This window comes from Buteo buteo, chromosome 2 (genome assembly GCF_964188355.1).
Source record: "Buteo buteo chromosome 2, bButBut1.hap1.1, whole genome shotgun sequence".
In the NCBI taxonomy this organism is placed as follows: domain Eukaryota; kingdom Metazoa; phylum Chordata; class Aves; order Accipitriformes; family Accipitridae; genus Buteo; species Buteo buteo.
Genome location: NC_134172.1, coordinates 686,778 through 705,088, shown reverse-complemented (window position 1 = coordinate 705,088; position 18,311 = coordinate 686,778). Strand labels below are relative to the sequence as shown.

At 61.6% G+C, this 18,311-nt stretch overlaps 2 protein-coding genes across 3 annotated transcripts; both read right to left on the bottom strand.

Annotated features, from left to right (window-relative positions):
- Window positions 1-174: 174 nt before the first annotated feature.
- Window positions 175-14,978, bottom strand: FASTK (Fas activated serine/threonine kinase). Its single transcript, XM_075022410.1, has 10 exons — window positions 14,784-14,978; window positions 13,589-14,204; window positions 11,225-11,695; window positions 10,477-10,625; window positions 10,047-10,263; window positions 9,688-9,847; window positions 8,932-9,023; window positions 7,886-8,522; window positions 7,419-7,533; window positions 175-1,156 (listed from the first exon to the last, which is right to left on the bottom strand). Exons 1-10 carry the CDS (start codon window positions 14,976-14,978, stop codon window positions 1,070-1,072), a joined length of 2,739 nt encoding a protein of 912 aa, XP_074878511.1. The 3' UTR covers window positions 175-1,069.
- Window positions 14,979-15,240: 262 nt separating this feature from the next.
- Window positions 15,241-16,934, bottom strand: TMUB1 (transmembrane and ubiquitin like domain containing 1). Of its 2 annotated transcripts, XM_075022420.1 has the most exons (3): window positions 16,895-16,934; window positions 16,390-16,819; window positions 15,241-16,081 (listed from the first exon to the last, which is right to left on the bottom strand). In XM_075022420.1, exons 2-3 carry the CDS (start codon window positions 16,794-16,796, stop codon window positions 15,727-15,729), a joined length of 762 nt encoding a protein of 253 aa, XP_074878521.1. In that variant the 5' UTR covers window positions 16,797-16,819; window positions 16,895-16,934; the 3' UTR covers window positions 15,241-15,726. The 2 variants fall into 2 exon arrangements, with proteins under 2 accessions (XP_074878521.1, XP_074878520.1); XM_075022419.1 differs by having other exon boundaries at window positions 16,390-16,917.
- Window positions 16,935-18,311: the final 1,377 nt, after the last annotated feature.

Sequence of the window (18,311 nt, the reverse complement as noted above, 5' to 3'; positions counted from 1 at the left end):
ACGCCACGGGGCAGAGCCCCCCTGTCACCCCCCAGCAGAGCTACAGGTCCTGGTCCTGCCCCAGCCCCAACCCTGGGCTCCTGCCAGACAATCAGGTGTTGCCTAAATCCCACCGTGTTTTATTTAACAGTAATTTAAATGGCAATAAACAGCTTTATAACGAGCACGCCGGGCTGAGGGGCACAGAGGCGGTTGAGGCTAAAGGCGCTGCGGGGGGGTGAGCCCCATGCACCCCTGCCCGCGCCACGGCAGGGCTGCAGGCAGCAGCATCCTGTGCACTGTGCGCTGCCAGGGCCGGTGCTGGCCCTGCTGCCGCCGAGGGGGGGCCCGTACCTGCCTGTCACCCCCAGGGCAGACAGCTGGGGGGCTGTGCCCTGGGCTGCCGGGGTGGGGGCACAGGGGGTGGCCTTGTGCTGGGCCCAGCCCAGACAGGGGCTGTGGGTCAGCCGCTGCCTTGTACTAATAAACAGAATGGACTTTGCACACTTTTCACCAGTTTTATTGTAAAGTTAACCCCCACTTCCCAAGCACCCCCCTCCTCCCAGCCCGGGGAGCAGCCCCTGTGCAAACAGCCGGCCCTTCCCAACCCGCTCCCTGCCCTGTGCGGGGTCTGCCACAGCCCCCCCCCAGACCCTGCAGGACCCCGTAGGTGGGGGCCAGGCCCAGCCCTCCTTCCCAGCAGTGGTGTTGGGGACACAGGGACAACCCCCCAGTACCGCCAGGAGGCCAGGCCAGGCACCCCTGCAGCAACTCCTGCAGACAGGGCTGGGGTGGCAGGGCCAGGGCGGGGGGGGCCAGCGAGTGACACCCCCCCCCCCAGCACCCAAACACTCCCCTACGCACCAGTCAAGTCACACCCCTTCCCCCCACTAACGGCAATAAATAATCTCACACTACCCCAGCCCCACATCAAGGAGCAGGCGCCCACAGCCTGGCCCTGTATCCCCCTGGGATGGGGGGCAGCTCCGTCTCCCCCCTCCCCAGGGGCAAGGCGCTGGCAGCACCCACCTGCGCCCACCCCACTCTGCCCCCTCCCCGCCCAGGGCCCAGGACTCGGGGCGTCCGTCCCTCAGAAGCGCAGCTCCCTCAGCTTCTGCCGCAGGTAGTGCTTGGCCTCCTCGATGCCACTCACCTTCTCCAGCTCCGTGTAGGGCAGCTGAAAGGGGACGGGGAGAAACTGTCAGAGCAGCTCCACCACCAGCACCCAGCCCGAGGCTGCCCAGGACAGCCATCCATGGCGGCGGCGGGGAAGAACCAGGACTCGGGACCCTTCCCAGGGAGAAGGAGGACAGTGCTGTTCCTTCCGAGGGGAGGGCGGGCACAGGAGGAGCGGACAAGCCCCAGCTCTGTGTCCCACCGACCCCTTGCTTCCTCCTGGGGAGGGGGGGAGCACAAGTCCCCGAGCGCCCGTCCGCACTGCCTCTGCCCTCCCAGCGCTTCACCCCTGAGCCTGGCTGCCCACTGCCGATGGTGGAGAGCAGCCACAAGCAGCCCCATCCCCCATCCCCACTGTGGACGGGATGAGTCCAGCACGCACACGGGGAGGACACACAGTGCTGCAGGACCAGGGGAGCTCTCAAGCTTCATCCCAACCTTGAACCCCAGTCACCAGCCACCAGGGAGGGATGAAGAGCAAAACCCAACCGCCCTGCCAGCGCACGGCGTTGGGGAGCCCAAGGCTCGTTAGTCACCCCTCAGCAGCCTCCCAACAGAAGGGCTGCAGGGGTGGGCCGAGCCCAGGTAACAGTTTCTTCCCCAACGCAGCATTTTAACCACGGTCTGCTAAGGAAAGAAGGCACTGGGACTGAAAAAAACAGAAACAGGCCTCCCTTTGCCTAGCAGAGCTGGTACGGGGTGCCAAGGGGGAGTGGAGACCCCACCAGGAAAGCTGAACAGTCTGCGGAGCCAGGAGTGCTCTCTGCCCCTGAACAGCAAATACCACCTGGAGCTAAACGCCCCGCTGAAGGGCCACAGGCCCTAGGCCACCCCGAACACAAGCCCTGGGCCACCCTGACCACAAGACAGATGCACCCACGCATGTCAGAGCTGAGGTGGGTCTGGGCCCTTGCCCTGTCCCCCCCGCTTGGTACCAGTCACTGTCTGGGGACAACCTGGCAGGCACTTTTCTAAAAACACCTGATCCCTAAAAACAGTCATTCACAGCTCAAGGCCCTGCTGCTCAGGGCTTGTCACCTTGCAGTGACAGCTCCTGCTGCAGCCTGCACGCAGGGCTGTGCAGACACACGCCCGTCCCTGCACTAGGCTGGAAGCACCAAGGGAATCGAGGAAACCTGCACTGCAGCAGCCGTGCGGGAAGGGATCCGCAGGGACAAGAACAGGAGGCTCCAGCTACCACCAGTGTTCCCTCCACATGGGTATCAGCGACTGGGGGCCAAAACTTGTTGGGCTGGCTGAAAGCTCTGCTGGTCCAACATCCCTGAAGGCACCACCAGTGCCCGTGGAGCAGGACGAAGGGTAACCGTGACCCACGCTCCAGCCCTGTCTGGCAGCACAGGAGACAGCTAAAGGCATTACACTGCGGCAACAGGACCTGTGCGCTCACCCCAGCCACAGTCCAGCCCTTGGTGCATTTTGCTACTCAGGCATGAGAGGAGTCCTGTCCCATCACTCCTGGGAATATGGAAGTACAATACTGTGACACAGGGCTGGAGCTACACAGGGGAGTTTTTCAGCGAGAACTTCAGCTGCCCTTTCCAGCCCTCGGAGCTGAGCAGACGAGCTCTGCACCTGAAGAGCGGCAGCTCTAGCTGCACCGCAACCTGCTCCGAGAGACAGTGCCTGGGACACGGCAATGGGGAAAGCGTCCCTCTGTGGGGAAGTGACACACCGCTCAGCTCCGTGCCACTAATCTGGCCCTCCACCCTTCATGGATACCAGGAGACCCGACGGGCTGCATTTGTGAAGACACGTCCTCAGAGCAGGGCTGAAGCCTGGCCTCTGGAGGAGCCGGCACAGAGCCAAGTCTGCAGGAGAGCTGTCGGTCAGGAAGCGCTCCATGCATGGCAAGGGGGTGGTCTCTTATACCAGAAGCATCCAAGGCTGCTTGGAGAGGCCACTGCCATCCGTCAGGAGTTGCAGATCATGCGAACATAGGATTTTGCCTGCAAAGGAGGAAGCTTTTTCTCACCAGCTCATTGAGAAAGAGGGCTAACAGTAGGCATCATAAAGGAACAAGGTGGGAAAACTTGGCACAGATGACACAGGGACTCCCTGGTAAGCTAGATCCTGACACGGGTGCTACACAGGGTCCAGGACCTATTTGCAACCATCACAGATGAGCAAGTGGGACAGGAAACACAGACAAACTGCATGCTGCCCCCAGGACAGTGAACAGGCTGCTGACAGGCACTGTTCTCCAATAGTTTCACACAGGCCAGGGGTGAAGAAGGTTACTAACTCTGGGGAGAAGGAACCAAGCCCTCTGGCTGCAGTGGGTTTGAATCAAAGATTTCTGGCAGCTCTGGTATGGAGCCACCTCCTTCCACTGCTTCATGCTTCGTTCCTCACTGCCTGGCTCTGCAGGGTCTGCCTCCCCAGTGGGCTTGCCCTTCTGACACTACGGAAGGATCAACAGCACAGGAAGCTCCTTCAATCAAACAGGCTGGAAGTGAGTAGTGCCAGAGCCAGGACACGGTTTGTGGGAACATCAAATCTGGCCATTATTCAGAGCAGGATCCTGGGAAGGAAGGAGTGCGTCTTCACTCAGAAACTTCTGAGGGAAAAGAGCTGGCTGTCAATAAAAGGTCAGGACCACCAGGGAAAAGAGCATCTACCTTAGAAACGGCTGAGACCCAGACCATCTGTGGGCAGAGCAGAAGGTCTGAGGTGGGTGACCCTGCAACAGCAGTCTCACCACCCACCAGAAGGGTGGAAGCAACACACGGGTCCAGCTGGAGGACAGAGGCAAGGAAGGGTGCAAGTACCAGACCTGGCGATGTCCTCTGCAGTCACCGCGGGCAGCCCCTGCTCGCTGTGCCACAGAAGGAGCAGGCTTTCTCGGAAGGAAGCCCTGTTCAGAGGCACTGACAAATCCACACCTGCTGCTGCTACAGATCAACGGCATCTGAGGAGGAGCACGGCCCTGGCACAGTCACACAGACATAACCCAGACAGCTTAGCAGTTTGCCAGGCACAACGGGCAGTCCAGTACCGATTGAGCAGACATATGGTAATGCAACAGCCAACAAGAGAAGGCCTTAAATTAACTATAAGGAGGGCTGAACTGCCAGGCTCAAAGAGCTGCGAACAGAGGCATGATATCCAGCTGGACCAAGTCACAAGCCACATACCCCAGGAGTCATTACAGGGGCCAACGCCATTTAGCATCCTCATTAGTGACCTGGACAGTGGGACAGAGCACACCCCCAGCAAGGCTGCAGACAGTATGAAATGTGGAGCAGTGCTGACACACCAGACTGTTGTGCTGCCATTCAGAAGGACCTAAACAGGCTGGAGAAACGGCCCCCGGGCAGGGAAGGCGCAAGTCCTGAGCCTAGGGAGGAATAACCCCGTGCACCAGGACAGGCTGGGGCCAACAGGCTGGAAAGTGGCTTTGCAGAAGAGGGGACTAAGGGTCCTGACAGACAAGTTGAACACCGGCCAGCAGTGCTCCCTTGCAGCAAAGGAGGCCAACAGCATCCCAGGCTGCCTTAGGAAGAGCACGGTGAGCAGGTCGAGGGAGCTGATCCCTTCTCTGCTACTCAGCACTGGTGAGACACACGTGGACCATCCAGTGCTGGGCTCCCCAGAACGAGACATGGACATACTGGAGCATGTCCAGTGCAGGGCCACAAGGATGATTACAGGACTAAAGCATGTGATATGTGAGAAGAGGTTGACGGAGCTGGAGAAGAAAAGGATTGGGACATCTTATCTACATATACAAATACCTGATGGGAGGTTGTAAATAAGACAGAGCCAGACTCTTAGCGGTGCCCAGCAACAGAGAGCGAGGTAGTGGCACAAACCTAAAATACTGGAAATACCTTTTAAACTTAGGAAAAGGCTACACACACACACACTGCCTGCCCAAACACAAGAAAAACCTCTTTCACTGTGAGGGTACCCAGAAAGCAACCTATCTATGAGACATTCAAAACTTGACTGGACGTGGAACTGAGCAACCAGCTCTAGCTGAGCTGGGGTTGGACTGGATGATCTCCAGAAGCGCCTGCCAACCTCAACTACTCTGTGATTCTGTAAATGTGTCAGAAGAAGAGGAAATGAATCTCAAACAAGAAGAGCAAGAACAACAACCGAGCTCTGAAGCAGCTTCAACTGAAGAAGAAGCTAAATTGCCTGGGGCTCTTCGTCTCAGAGGGGTGGCCAAAGGGATGCGATCTCTGGAACCACAAGCATAGAAGAAGGTAACCGCAGAGCTGCTCTTCACTCCCTCACAGTACCAGACCCAGCAGCACTACGTCGGCTGACCAGACAGCAGGTTTAAAACAAACAGAGCTTGTTGCAGGTAGTACTGCCTGGAGCTTGTTGGCACTCGATGCTGTGGGTGTGGAAGAAAGAACAGGCTCAAAGAGGAATAAAACGCTCATGGAGAAGAGGTCCATCGGGGCGATTAAACACAGCTGTTCCAGACACATGCTCCGGTGCAGGAGTCCTTGGACTATCCATTATCCACTTCCAACTCATTTTTTAACGATCTGCCACTGTCTGCTGCTGGAGAGGGAATAGAGGGGATGGGACCAGAGCACCTGGCACCCAAAGGGAGCTAACCGCACTAGCAGCTGCATGACTATCAGGCACACAGAGCAGCGGGGAAGAGCTCCTGCGACCTCGGTCGTGCGGGTCCCGACACCTAACTGCGTGCTGCTGGACAGAGCACCTGATCCTGTGCACACTGGGAACAAGAGCACACTCTTGCTTGCCCGCACCCCTGCCCATTCCACCTTGCTCCTCAAAGATCCTGTCAGGCTGCTGGTCAGCAGCCCTGACTCGCACCAGGGGTGCAGCCCCAAGCAGTAACAGTTACCAGAGCCGGTTTGAGACAGGGCACAGACCCCCCAGCTGAGCCAAGTGCAGGGTGAGCACAGTCCCTGGCTGCTGTTGGTGCGCTGAGCAGAGGGCAGGCAGGCGAGGGCAGCCCTCAACTCTCGGACATGGTGACACAAAGTTGGAAGTGGAGGCAGCTGTGCCAAGTGCCCTCCTCAGCTGAGGGCATCCCGGAGCCCAGACATGCAGCAAGAGCCTGTGGCACTGGCCTCAAGCCCAGCAGCAGGCACTGGGGAGCCCTCCTCCTCTGCACGACAAAGCTGCTCGGCCCCACTACTGTCTGGGGACACAGCCGGCCCTGGGCAGCCCGTCCTGAACACCAGCACAAGGGATACCCAGGGCGCACTGCACAGGAGAGCTGGTCCTGCTCCACAGCTCTGCAATTTGGGATCTCCAAGGAAATACCACAACTCGAGTCACAGGACCGACAAAGCTATGCATAAACAAAGGGCTTCTGAACTATGTACGTTGCAAATTATGAAATTAGGAGGAGCTTTGTGTTGGCATGCTGCGCTATCAGTAGCAGGGGAGGTAAGAAGCTTTAAAAAATGGCTATGGGACTGCTTGGTAGATCTATGACTGTAATTCAGGTGACCTCTGAAGTGGAGAAGTAAACAGAATAAAAGGCCTGCATTTCTGAGTTGTTTTCCTCACAAAGATCTATCCTCAAGCTAAAAATCACGCCACAAATAGTCTCGCAGAAGCTGCACACCTTAAAACAACATCTGAAGTTTCCAAAGAACTCAGAAGACAATTGCAAAGGCAGTGGTGAAGCCTCAAGGGCTTCTCCATTCACAGCTCTCACCACAGACCAGCCAGAGGCTGCAACCAAAGAGGCCAGGGCTCCGAAACAGGCACCAAAGGGAGGTTTGCCTCGCCTCGCCTCCACCCACAGCGGCAAGAGGCATGCTGCAGAACTGACAGCCGAGATGGCAGCGCCGGGTATCAGGCTGAGCTACGTCCCCACTTGATTTCCACCATGACTGCCGATGCGTCTGCCGGGCCCAGGCTGAGCCAGCTTCCCCTTCTCCCCTCCCTGCCCAGCGCACCCATCGGGTCTTGGGCTCCAGGCAGCAGACGCGCAGGATGGAATTCCTGCCGGACCAGCAGACGCAAACAGGAGGGGCCATCCCGTCGCCCGTGCCCGTGCTTTCCACTGCGGCACTGGGGCTGGCATTGTCCACCAGCCACCTGGAAAAAGTCTCAGGGTGGGGTGGAGGAGGGCAAAAAGGAGCCGTGAGGATGAGTCACCGCTTCCTCTCACAAGCAGCAAGCGTGGAAGTACAGCTCCCATCAGGAGCGTTTACAGTGGGGATGCCGGCTCTCCAGCCCACAGCCACGAGATGTTTCTGCCCGGGGGTAGGAGGGGAAGGGGGCAGCCCCCAGCTTACCTGAACCAGACAGTAGCCCAGCAGCCGCAAGTGCCTGTCCCTCATGGCTCGCGAGCCCACCAGTATGTCAGAGTTCTGGCAGTAATGCCATTTGTCGTTGACCGACAGCACCACCCTGCAGAGGACAGAACAGGGGGAGGAGGGCAGCGTTACCCCACGCCGCAGACCCTGCAGGCAGGACGGGCAGCAGCGTCGCCCACGCCTGGTCCCCAGAACAGCGGCGGATGAAGGGCAGCACCCCCACCCAGCTCTGGTGGCAGGGGCAGCCGTACCCGGGCCGGGATGTGCTGCACTCCGGGGCCGGGGGGGGTCTCCGCAGCGCAGCCTGGGCTGCCGCCACGCACCTGACAACACAGGGCAGGAGGGGGCCAGGGCCGACTGCCGGGGAGGGTAGGAGCTGAAGGCAGTGCCCAGGGTGGCTGTCCTGCCGGGAGGGAGCAGGGACGCGGACCGGCTCTGCTCAGTACCTCTGAATCTCTTCGGCTCCCTGCGGTCCATCGCCCGGCCCTCTCTTGGGGCTGGGCTGGCACGGAGAGGGCGGAGGGCAGGCATCCTCGCTGGGGGGTGGGCTCCTTTCCTCCGGTTCCTCCTGGGCCTGCTCCCCTTGGAAGCAGTTGTGATCATGCCCAGGGCACCCAGCGGTAGTCTCCTCCTCCTCCTCCAGAATCTTGCCAATGGGGAACTGGAAGAGGGTGGCTGTGGAGGTGCCCCTGGGGGAGCAGTCAGGGGTGCCAGCCGGCTGTGCGGAGAGGCACTCGGAAGGGCTGCTTAACGTGGAGCTGCCCTGGCTCTCCAGAGAAGACTCTTTGCTCAGGCCGCAGTAATAGTCCGAGGAGGGCTGGTAGCAGGGGCCCCCCGGGGCAGGGCAAAGCGTGGGCAGGAACCGCCCAGCCAGGTTGCTCTCCCGGGAGCCCGGGGGGCTGCTTGGTGTCTCTGGAGCAAACGGGGCAAAGTCCTGCAAGTCCGAGGTGAGGGCCAGGACGCTCGAGCGCAAGGAAATGGCGGCAGGGGACGTTGTAGTGTGGGCAGGGGGAGCCTTGGAAGCCGCAGGAACACGGGAGAGAGGCAGCACAGTGCCCGAGCGGTTAATCCACAGCAAGAAGTCTGTGGAGAGAGAACACGGATCAGCGCCGGGCCTCGAGACCCCCTTATTGATGGGACATGGGCTTGGGGACCCCACGTGCCCCAGGCTGGGAGACTGTGCCAGCCAGCCCAGCAGACAGGAGCACAGAGGGAACCCCCGGCTGCACTGGCCCAGCTGAGCCCTCCTGTGGCAGGGGTGGCTCAGGGAGCCTCATCCCAAAGTGCTGGGGGAAGGCAGCATCATGGGGAAGGTGGTGACAAAGCAGCCAAACCTAGTTCTGCCCTGAATAACCTCCCACCCTCAGGCCTCTCCCAAGCACCCAGGCAGCTGCAGGGCTTCTGCTGCACCCACAGCCCCCCAAATCCCGACCGCCAGCCCCCTCTCTAGAGCCACAGCCCTACTCCAAAGCGGGGCGCCCAGCCAGACTACCTGTGCAGTATCCCGGGGGCAGCACCTCGTCCTGCCGATAGCACTCTTCTCCCACCAGCTGCCGCAGGGCCTCGGCCACCAGCCCCTTGTAACTGAGAGGAAAAAGAAGAGTCAGAGAATGCACTAGGGAGGGCCACCAGCCTGCCCACTCAAGCACTGCCAACCCACGTTCTCTGAGCATATCTGCGCAGAGATGTGAAGGCCCCTGGGAGCAAGGAGAGCCTTTAGCTTTGGGCTCTGCTGTTCAGCAGCAAGGAGGGGTCATGCTTCAGCTCATTCAGCAGAAAAGCTCCTCCCAGTATCACTACACCAACAGCATGCTCTTCTTCACAGAAAGGGTTGTCAAGCACTGGACCAGGGTGCCCAGGGCAGGGGTTGAGTCACCATCCGTGAAGGTATTTAGAAGCTGTGTAGATGTGGCATTCAGGGACATGGTTTAGTGGTGGACTTGGCAGTGTTACGTTTATGGTTGGACTCGATGATCTTAAGGGTCTTTTCCAACCTCAATGGTTCTATGATTCTATATTGCTCCCCTACAGGCTTTGGAGCTCACATACTGGCTTTTAACCCGGCACCATCCTCCAGCTGGGATCTTGCCAGAATAAGGCCACAGACCCCATATCGCAAGTGATGCCGCACTGCCCACCTGCAAGGGATAAGCAGCAGGGTGCCCAGCACACCGTGCTCCCAGCCGTGCTCTTCCCCGGCCAGGGCAGCCCTCCCCTCCCTGGCACACTGCCTGCCCCCGCCACTGACCTGTACTTTCTGTTGGCCTCGTCAGCCGTCAGGGCATGCTCGAACATGAGGACGCGGTAGCGTGGGTCGAGGCGCGGGCCACTGTAATCGCGGAACTCCAGCTCCACCGCTGCGTCCAGCAGCGAGAGGTAGCGGCGCACAATCAGCGCGTAGGGGCTGCCTGCGGGGAGAGGACGGCTGGCTAGACATCGCCTGGCAGCCCCTCCTCACCCAGCCACACTCCTGGGGGGGGCTGACTGCCAGCGAGATGGTTCTGCACTCCCAGGGGGAGTCTGTTCTGCCCTATGCTTTCAAAATCCACCTCCACCCCAGCCCCGAGCTTTAACAGCTGGGTTTACCCTGGAAAAGGCCCGACTTACTCATAACATTGGTGATAAAGGCTGGGGAGAAGACTTGGTGCAGGACGGACTGGGGGAAATGGCTAAGCTGAAACATGGACATGAGGATGTTGACAGTCGCCAGGGGTGAGCTGCCGGCTTTCTGCTCCAGGATGGCTTCCAGCTTGGGGAAGAGCTCGCTGTGATTGGATGGGCGGTAATTCATGCGGCTGAAGGGAAACACCAGCTTCTGGATCACCTGCAGGCAGGAGGAGACGGAGTCAGGATGAAGGACAGGTCAGGCCCAGGCCTGCCCAGAGCTGGCAACCCATAAGGATCAGGGCACATCCTGGTCAGTCCCCAGTGAGATGCCCCAGCCCGATGGCAGAGAAGGGACACGGTTCCTCCCAGCACCAGGGCAGCCCCAGAGCCAGCCCCAGGCATCCCCTGGCAGACTGGGGAGAACACTCACCTTGCTGTCAAGCTGCTCCCCACGCTTCAGGAGAAAGTTTGCGATGGTATCAAGCAGCCGTGGCTCACGCAGCCGGTGCCGGGCCACGTACTTGGCAATGAGGGCCATGGTGTAGGGGGTAAGGTTCTCTGCCTTCCTGGGGAGCCACTCTGCACAGAGCAAACCACAGCAGGGTATCTGTCAGAGAGGCCTGGCTCTGTCCGAACTGCAGCTCTCCAGAAGCCACTACAGCCTGGGCAGGAAAGGCAGTGCAGGCAGGTAGGAGATAACAAGACCTGGGCAGCAGAGCCTTATCTCCTGAAACCCAGAAGGCTTCCAGAAACCATCAAGTTACATGGTTTGTGAGAGGCTGGGGCAGATGCCCGTCCCATGCACCCAGAAGGCACAGCTGGAGCGCAGCTGGAACATGCATAGAATGGGGGCCCTTCTGTCAAAACCCCAGCAAAACCAACCTGCTCCCAGTTTTGAGGTAAGGTAGGCTCACAGCCCCTGGAAGGGCTAGGCTGGGAAGGCAGTGACAGGGTGGCCATAATGCAGAGCATCTCCTGCTCCAGCCTCACTGCTGCAGGCCCTGCTGCTCAACAAGGCCCCAGCTGGTGCTGTCACAAACCCAGATGTCCTCTGGGACCAGGAAAGGAGGCTCCAAGGCTGCCAAGTGCACGGACAGAGCCCAGCGCACCCCGCACCGGGGAAGAGGCTCACACAGTGGGCAAGGCTGGGACCCTGCCTGGGCAGACCCTGCCCTCACCTGCCATACTGCGGATGAATCGCTCTTGGCGGTTCTCGTAGAAGAGCTGAGAGCTGAAGATGGCCTCCAGGGCCTTGTTGTTCGCCTCCTGGGCGCACAGAGCCAGCATCTCGTCCAAAAGGGCCAGCTCATGCTCCCGCATGGCACTCACTTGCCCCAGCGTGTGCCTGACGAGGCGCAGGATCTTGCGGTTGTTGATCAGCTGCTGGTCGGAGGCCGGGTGTCCCTGCAGTGCCTGCGCCCGCAGCCGGTAGTAGGAGAGGAGGAGAAAGAGGGTCTGGGGGTGACGCTCCTTCTCCAGGTGCCGCTCCAAACTGCTGAGGCAAGACTCAACCAGGGGGTGTGGGCTGGACGGATGGAGCCTCATCACGCTGCTGAAGACCATGGAGACGTCCTTCTGGTTGAAGCGGCCCAGGCGGCTCCGGGATTCATCCTCCAGCACTCGCACCAGCGGTGATTCCCCTGGCAGGCCTGCGACAGAGAAGGGATTAGGGATGCCCGGATCCCACCTCTCATCTTCACTAGGCACAACTGTCCTCATAAGCTCAGGCACGAGGCTACAGCCAGAGAACGACAGCTCTGCTGTATTGGTGATCAAACCGAAGAGGACCAGTTTGGCAAAGCCTGACCAGGAACATCAGTGCATCTGCACCCAGAGAAAGTCATGTGGAGCTGTTGGATTATTCCCACTCACTCCACCAAAATGGAAGTCCTTTAGCTCATCCACAAAAGCAAGGTTTATTTCTTAAAACTCAAACTTCTTATGGACAAATGATACACCTCACAAAGTACTTTAAAAAAAGTTTTGGTTAGAAAATAAATAAGACATCAACACATTACCAAAATAAAACTGTCCATGTATGACAGGAACTAATCCTTTCACATTTCTAATCTCCTCCCATTTTCTAGTTTAGCTTTAGTCTTTCAAACTCAGCTCCTGGGGAAAATACTTTCCTCCAACTCTGGACGTATTATTCAACCATGGAAAGACAAGAGGCCAGGCGAACAGTGCAGTTACAAAAAAAGGCAAAGGCCATCCCTCGTGTGTCAGGAGAGATATTTTCAGGAGATGCATGAAGCATTAGGCACTGTATGAGGCCCTGGTAGCCCACTGGTCTCCTAAGCCAGCTGACAAGATTTCAATTTTCAAAAGGGCTTTAAAGCAACTAAGGCAGCATGGGGTAAGCTGCTGCGTTTTATCATTAATCAAAAATGAGTCAGAAGGTGGAAAGTGAAGAATTGGTCTGAGCAGTTGCTTTGTTCCTTAAAAAAGGCCTCAAAAAGGCGGGTTAGCATTTTTATTAATGAGCGGCTGAGCGTGGTGAGCAGGGAAGGGCGACTGACGGAGAACAAAGTGTGGGTCAAAACCAGAGCAGGCCGGGGGGAGCCCAGCTGAGGGGAGAGGCGCCTGGCAGCCCAGAGTTCAGTGTCAACAAACACAAGGCGCCGTGAGACAGAGGGGGGAAGAGCAGAAACTTCTCCCCTCCCCCCTTCAGCGGGATCTAGAGTTACTGCATCAACCCACGGCCGGCACCGGGCGTCTCCGTACACGGCTCAGCCGAGGCCTCAGCCCAGCGTGCAGCTGCGGTGGAATAAAAAAAGCAAACAGAATGGCAGGAGACATGCGCGCGGGACAGAGGAGCGCAGGGCTGGCAGGAACCGCTGGGGTGGGGAGGGCAGGCACCTGCTGCCGCATGCAACAGCCAGACCTGATCCCTTTCCTCGCAGGCGGGAGAATCTGCAGGGCCCTTGAGGGCCCTCAGCCCAGCAAAGGGGGAGCCCCCCAGGGCATGGCCTGCCAGCCGGCCCAAAGACTGCTGCTGCTGCACAGGAATCCAAACCAGCTTGAACCTCTTCTGAGTATTAAACCCGTGATGACACAGGGCTCATGGCTTGCGAAGGGTTTAGCCAAGGTCTCGCGTCTTGCACTTCCACAGATGTTTGACGATTTTCAGGGACTGGAACAAAACTCAAGGAGCTGTTTATCCCGCATGCTGCCAGGTGTTGCTGGCCACTGCTTCAGCTGCCCTTCGGGCCAGCATGCTGGGTGCTCCAGCCAGCTGATCCCCCCTGTAGCAGTCAGTCCACCTGACTCCCTTCCTGCTGCGTACCCCAAGCAGAGCCTCCTCCTTCGAAGGGCACGGCTCCATCTGCCACAAAGGCACCATCACACATAAATCCACAAACCCAGACACTGACGCCTGTTCTGGTACGTCCTTCCTCCTTCCATGGCAGCTGGACCAGCAAGCTCTCCTTTCACCTCACAAACCCAAGCACCAGCCTGTGTCCCACTGCCCTGCCCACCTCCCCTGTCCTCCACCGGTGACCCCGCGCAGGCAGATGCCGGCAGCCCGGGACACTCACCCAGCGCGGCAGCAGCATACAGGCAGTTGACAATGCTGAAGTTATCAAACTTGGAGCAGCCGCTGATGATGGCCTGACAGAGAGTCTGAAACTCTGGCTGCTCCAGCATCTGGCCAGGCCCGCGGCTCTCCCCATTCACCGTGGCCTGGCCCTGCTGCTGCTGCTGCAAGAGCTGGCCCAGCTTGTGCAGGGCGATGGGGTAGTGGCTGGCGGACACCTTGCTGGGGTTCTGCGTGACCCACCGCAGCACTTCCCCCACGCTGCGCGAGCGCTCTATCAGACGCTTCATTGTGAAGAAGGTGTCATAACTCATCTTCTCGTGGATGAAGTTCCAGCTCTTCCTCTTGCCATGGCCTCGAGTCCTGTAGGCATCCGGGGGAAAGGTGTGCAGCAGCCCATGGCTGTAGGGGTCCAGGGGGAGCAGCACAGCCCGCTGCTTCGCTTTGCCTGCACAGTAGCAGGCGGGATACATCCCGGCCCCGCTCCTGTCACCAGCAGCCAGGCCCTGCAGGACTCCCGGCCGCACACTCTCCCGGGTCAGAGCACGGAGCCATGGCAGCAGGCGCAGCATGGCGAGGGCAGGGCGGCTCGAGAGGCTTCGGAGAACCGGGAGACCCTGGGGACAAGAGGGGGGTGAGGGGGGGCAGCGAGCTCGCGCCTTTGGGACAGCTAGAGCCAGCGAGGGATGCGCGGAGCCCACGTCGGGGACCCCCCCCAGCACAGACCTGCCCCAGTGCAGGGGTACCTGCCCCACACAGACCCCTGTTCGGAGGTCCCCCTGCCCACAGGGACCCCCTCGGTACCGTGACCCCCGCCCTGCACGGGCTGTCCGGCCCGAGGTCCCCCGGCCCACACGAGCCCCGTTGTCCCGGGACCCCCGGCCTGCACAGGCGTCCCCAGCCTGATGTCCCCTGGCCCACACGGCCCCCTCCCCTCTCCCGGCCCCCCCGGTTCGCAGATCCCCCTTCTTCCAGGACGGCCGGCACGGGCAGATCCCCCGTCCGGTACCGGGACCCCCACGGCCGCCCCCTCCCCCGCCACCGAGACCCCCGGGCCGGGCTGGGCCGCACCGGGACCGCGACACCCGTCCCACCCAGGCCCCCATCCCCACCCCTCCGGCCTAGACGGGCCCCGCGTTGCCCGGCCCGCACCCCACCCCTCGTCCCACCGGTCCCGGTGCCGGTCCCGGCCCTACATGGCGCTCGCGGCCGCGCTGGGACCCGCCGCCGCCCCGGCCGCTCAGCACCGCCCGGACACCGAGTCCGCCATCTTCCCGACAGCCCCCGCAGGGCCGAAGGAGGCCGCGGCCCCGCCCCCCCTCCCCGCGCGGCCCACACTTCCGGGGGCGGGGCCCGGCACGCGAGCCCCGGCCGCGCGCGCCTGGCGGCATATGTAAATAGCCGCTAGCCGTCCTCCAATGAGCGAGCGCCTCGCGAAGGGGGCGGGGGGCGGCTCCGCCAGCGCAGGCGCGCTGCCGCCATGCGGAACGCGTGGCCGGAGGCGCAGGCCCCGCCCCGCCCGCTGGGAGCGCGCCGTGGGGAAGCCCCGCCCCGAAGCCCCACCCCCGCCCCAAGCCCCGCCCCTCCCACCGCCCCGGTCCCGTGTCCCCCCCCCCCCCCCCGCGGCGCAGCAGAACCGGGAGGCCGCGACCGTTCACAGTCCTTCCTCTTTAATTGTAACAGAGCGGCGGGGACCGCCTCCACCCCACCGGCACCGGCACCCCCAGGGAGGGGCCGGGCGGCCGGACCCGTCCTCCCGTGGGGAGGCAGCCCCCTCCCCGGGGGAGCAGACCCCTTCCACGGCCCAGGCAGAGGCGGCTGGTGGGCCGGTGGGGGGGCCAGGAGGACGCTTCGTGCAGGGCCTGGGGGTGGCACCGGGACACCCATTCTTTCCCCCCCAGAGGTAGCACAGCACTCCCTCCCGCAGCGAGCCTGGCTCCGGCTCTGGTTGTGGTGCCGGCCGGCCCCGGGCACCCAGCATGCGGGCCACCTGCCCAGCCACCGGCAGGTCCTGCAGCCCCCGGGGGACACAGTCCACAGCTCAGCCCCCCCCCCCCAGGTCCAGCGGCAGCAGGCAGTCTCCACCCAGGATCTCGCGCGTTCTGGGTGCGGCGGCTCCTCTCGGGGCGCGGGGCCGTGCTATCTGCGGTACATGGTAAAGGCCATGAAGCTGAAGAGGAGGGTGAGGCCGGCCAGGAAGGTGGTGGCGGTGGCAGTGAAGACGTGGCGGTACTGCAGCTGGAAGTACCAGAGCACGGCCAGCATCAGCACGAAGAGCGGCAGCATGAGGCTGCCCACGTTGAGGGCGGCGTGCACGGGGTCGGCAGAGGCGTGGGGGCCGGCGGGTGCGGGGGCCGGGCTGTGCTGGGAGATGTGGCAGTGCAGGACGCTGTTGTGGGCGAGGTGCAGGGCGGCCAGGCTCTGGGCGTCATCGCGCAGCAGCTGGCCCTGGTAGATCAGCCGCACTTGCTGCTCCTGCCCGGGGAAATAGGCCCTGGGGCGGGGAACGAGGAGGGAGAGGTCACGCTCTCACCAGGACAGCATTCCCTCCGTCTGCCCCCCCAGGAGCAGGCTGCAAAAGCACCTGCCCTGACCGCCCGCTGCCCTGTGCCCGTGCCTCACTGTCAGCCACCCCAGGCATTACCACAAGCAGAGGTGTCTGAGGGACACAGGCGCATGCCACCTGTGCCAGGGCGAGAGGGGCAGCTCCCGGCTGCTCCGGGGGGAGGGACGGAGCCGCCGGCGGGGCTCAGGGTCGCCACCAGGGGTGCCGCGGGAGAACCAGCCTGCCCTGCCCCTCACCTCTTCAGGGCCCCGACGGTGTCGCCGGGGCGCACCCGGGCCAGGCGCTCCGTGTCGTTGAGGAACTTCAACCGCAGCACCATGGTGGGCTCAGCGGGGCCGCCGTCCCCCTCACCGAGGGGACCCTGCGCGGCTGCGGTGCCGGCCCGGGGCCGCAGCCCCGCCGCCAGCCCTCCCGCCCCATCGGGGACTGCTCCTGCCCCCGCCGCTGCCGCCACCGGGGCCTTGTGCTCGACGGGGTTCGGGGCAGCGCTCGGCCCCTCCTCGGGCAGCGGCTCGGCGGCGCGGGGCGGCGCGGCGGGCTCGGGGGCGCGGGTGGAGGCCCAGGCCAACCCCAGCACCAGGGCGACCAGCAGCAACGCGAAGAGCACGGTCACCTCATCGCCGACGCCCTCGATCAGCGCCATGGCGGCGGCACGCGGCTACCGACCTGCGGGCATAGAGCGGGACCGTCAACCCGGGGGGTCGCGGGCGACCGGAGCCGCCGTCGGCCCGGGCCCCTCACCTGCCGCCATCGCGCCGCTTCCGCCTGGCCGCAAGGCACGGCGGGAGCTGTAGTTCGGTGCTGCGCATGCGCGGAGGCGCACCAGCGAGACGTCGGGAGCTGTAGTCTTAATCTGCGCGTGCGCGGAGGCCCCCCGCGGTGCACGCCGGGAGCTGTAGTCCTGTCCCGAGGGCTGGGCGTGCCTCCGGAACGCCCAGCCCGGGGGGCGAGACTACAGCTCCCGGCGTGCCCCGCGCCAGGCTGAGCCTGCGCAGTCGGGCTTCCTAGGACAGGACCCTTCCCTCATCCGCCATTGTCGGTTTGAGAAAGTGCCGGCCTCTGCAGCCTGAGAAGACGTGGTGCTCCGGGGCGGCCGGAGGAAGGGGCGGCAGCTGGGCCTAGGTTCAAAGGGTGTGGGCGTTAATGCGGTGGTGCTTGGCGAAGCCTAGGAGGAAAGGATTGCTGTCGGGGGCAAGAATAGACTCGACTAATTTCAGTTGGGAGGGACCTACAACCATCATCTAGTCCAACTGCCTGATCGTTTCAGGGCTGACCAAAAGCGAAAGCGTGTTGTTAACGGCATTGTCCAAACGCCTCTTAAACAGTGACAGGCTTGGGGCATCGACCACCTCTCTAGGAAGCCTGTTCCAGTGCGTGACCACCTTCTCAGTAAAGAAATACTTCCTAATGTGCAGGCTAAACCTCCCCATGTGTGGCTTTGAACCATTCCCAGGCGTCCTGTCCCCGGATCCCAGGGGGAAGAGCTCAGCACCTCTCTATCCACATCCCCTCCTCAGGAAGCTGCAGAGAGCAATGAGGTCGCCCCTCAGCCTCCTTTTCTCCAAACGAGACAAACCTAGAGTCCTCAGCCACTCCTCACGGAACATGCCTTCAGCCCTGTCACCAGCCTTGTCGCCTTCCTCTGGGTGCATTCGAGGACGTTCATGTCCTCCTCAAATAGTGGGACCCAGAACTGCACACAGTGCTCCAGGTGAGGCCACACCAACACTGAATACAGCAGGACAATCCCCTCTCTCGACTGGCTGGTCACGCTGTGTTTGATGGCCCCCAGGATGCGGTTTGCCCTCTTGGCTGCCAGGGCATGCTGCTGGCTTCTGCTGAGCTGCTGCGGACCAGCACCCCCAGGTCCCTTTCTGCAGGGCTGCTCTCCAGCCACTCCTCTCCCAGTTTATGGGACGTCCTTGGAAACCTGTTGGAGCGGGTCCAGAGGAGGCCACAAAATTGATCCGAGGGCTGGAACACCTCTCCTGTGAGGACAGGCTGAGAGAGTTGGGGTTGTTCAGCCTGGAGAAAAGAAGGCTCTGGGGACATCTTACTGTGGCCTTTCGGTACTTAAAGGGGGCTTATAAGAAAGACAGAGGGAGCCTTTTTTACCAGGGCCTGTAGTGACAGGACAAGGAACAACAGTTTTAAACTG